The sequence below is a fragment of the Petaurus breviceps genome, unplaced genomic scaffold (assembly GCF_028583685.1).
Source record: "Petaurus breviceps papuanus isolate PSGF00001 unplaced genomic scaffold, PetGlider_PUasm1.0 37, whole genome shotgun sequence".
Classification (NCBI taxonomy): domain Eukaryota; kingdom Metazoa; phylum Chordata; class Mammalia; order Diprotodontia; family Petauridae; genus Petaurus; species Petaurus breviceps.
In genome coordinates this window covers 7,010,335-7,012,713 of record NW_027186296.1, presented here as the reverse complement: position 1 = coordinate 7,012,713, position 2,379 = coordinate 7,010,335, and the positions used below count along the sequence as shown (strand labels likewise).

General features: G+C 39.1%; 1 protein-coding gene across 1 annotated transcript in view; it reads left to right on the top strand.

Annotated features, from left to right (window-relative positions):
* The first annotated feature begins 1,841 nt into the window (after window positions 1–1,841).
* LOC138168742 (olfactory receptor 4N5-like) overlaps window positions 1,842–2,379 on the top strand; it is a 19,631-nt gene continuing 19,093 nt past the window's right edge. Inside the window, exon 1 of the mRNA XM_069097603.1 lies at window positions 1,842–2,373. Within this exon, the coding sequence (XP_068953704.1) occupies window positions 1,842–2,373 (532 nt within the window). The remainder of the gene's footprint in view (window positions 2,374–2,379) is intronic.

The window sequence follows — 2,379 nt, the reverse complement described above, 5'->3', positions numbered from 1 at the left end:
ATTTAATGACTTGTCCAAGGCCATACAATTACAATGTAGAAGTCGAATCTGAAACTATATCCTCTCACTCAGTAAAATGGCTAAGCAGATGGTTAGGATCCAGGGAAACTAGACATACACAAAAAAATAAGCCAAGACAAGGAGTAAAGGATCCAAACACCAAATTTAGGGATCTGAGACTGGGAAGGGAATAGGGATCTAGGCATGCTATATGAGCACTAGAAAAAAGGCACTGATAAATAATTGATCTTAATAACTGAAGCAAAATTTAGTATTTATCAGGAAGTTTTTGCTCTGCAGATGCCAATGCAAGTGTGTGGGCTTCCCAAAGTCCAAGTTTGAGAAGGGTGAGTAAATACAGCTCATGAAAGGAGAATAATAGACATATAAAAGGGAAGATTCTGACAAAATATATGGTTAGTGGTGATGGTGGGTGCAATCGCTGAATCTCAGAGTGTCAAAGAGGTGAATAAGTCATCTATTCTAATTGGTACCCAATAAGAAAAACATTCTAGTACATCTCTAAAAAGTGGGAATCCAGCTATTGCTTCAAGTCTTCCAGTGAAAGAAGACACTAATTTTTGAGAAAACGAAACAAAACCAACAAAAAATTAAAATGAAAACAAAAAAAACCCTGTTCCACTGTTGGATAATTTTAATAGTTAGGTGCAGCTCAGGGGTACAATGGATAGTGTTCAACTTGGAGTTAGAAGGATACCTGTCCAAATCCTGCCTAAAACACTTACTACCTGTGTGACCCTAGGCAAGTCACTTAAATATTCTCTTTGACTGTTCCTTTTTTTTCCTTGGGAAGGCAAGGCAATTGGAGCTTAGTGACTTCTCTAAGCTCACACAGCTAGTAAGTGTGTCCCATGTCTGAGGCTGGATTTGAACTCTGGTCCTCCTGACTCCAGGGCTGGTGCTCCATTCACTGTGCCACTTAGCTACCCCAACCTGTTTCTTTATATATAAAATGGGGATAAGACAAAGTCTGTTTCTCTGGGTTGTTGTGAGTATAAAATGAGGTAATACTTGTGAAGCATTTTGGAAACCTTAAAAGCACTATATAAGTGGTAACTGTTGTTATTGTTAAGATAAGGAAAACACAATAATAATATATATAATAATAAATTCTTCCTGTGATTGAAAATCCTTTGTTTGGCTTCTATAGCCCTTCTTACCATGGCCCTTTCTGGCCTTTCCAGACTTTTTAGTCCTTATACATTCCTATGTACTTTTCAAACCAGGACTACTGGCCTCCTTGCTGTTCTTCACATTGGATTCTCCATCTCCCTACTCTGGCCATTTTCACTTACTGTTTTCCCATGCCTAGAACTCTCTCCCTCTTAATCCTAGGTTGTTCTGGTTTTCTTTAAGTGTCAGTTAAAGATCTCTCCTTCTACAAGATGCCTCTCTTGCTCCCTTTTAATTCTAGCGTATATCTAGGTAACTGTGCACTTACTTCCAATTTATTATGCATATATTTTGTTTGTACATATTTGTTTACATGTTTTCTCCTCCATTAGATTGTAAGATTCTTGAGAACAAGGACTGTCTCTTACATTTTTTATATCCCCTGTGCTTAGCACAGTGCCTGGTACATAATAGGTGTCTAATAAATTCTTGTTGTCTGGATCTCTACAGTTTCACACATTACTTCTAGTTCTGTCTTTTGAGAAACAAAGAGGAATTTGTCAGAGATGGGAACCAGGGTAGTAAAACAGGCTTCCTCTATAATACTTAGAATGTCAGTATTATTAGAGAAAAACTATAGTATGAGAGAGAGGGTCTGAATTAACTCTAATAGCTTTTCACACCTCAGTATTCTCCAGGTTGAATAGATGGAATTGGAGAACAACACAGTGACTGAATTCATTCTCCTGGGGCTAACTCAATCCAAAGAGATACAACTTTTGGTCTTTGTACTGATCTTCTCATTCTACATGATCATCCTTCCTGGGAACCTTCTTATCATCATCACTATCAGAACAAATCCTGCTCTCACAGCACCTCTGTATTTCTTCCTGGGAAATCTGGCTTTCTTGGATGCTTCTTATTCTTTCATTGTAGCCCCCAAGATGCTTGCAGATTTTTTGTATGAGAAGAAGACCATCTCTTATCAAGGGTGTATCACTCAGCTCTTCTTCTTACATTTCCTTGGAGTAGGTGAGATGTTCCTCCTTGTGGTGATGGCCTTTGACCGCTATATTGCAATCTGTCAACCCTTACGCTATGCAGCCATCATGAACCGCCAAGTCTGCTATGTGTTGTTGCTAGCCCTGTGGGTTGGGGGTTTTACCCACTCCATTGTGCAGGTGGCTCTCATTGTCCATCTTCCTTTCTGTGGCCCAAACCAGCTGGACAACTTCTTCTGTGATG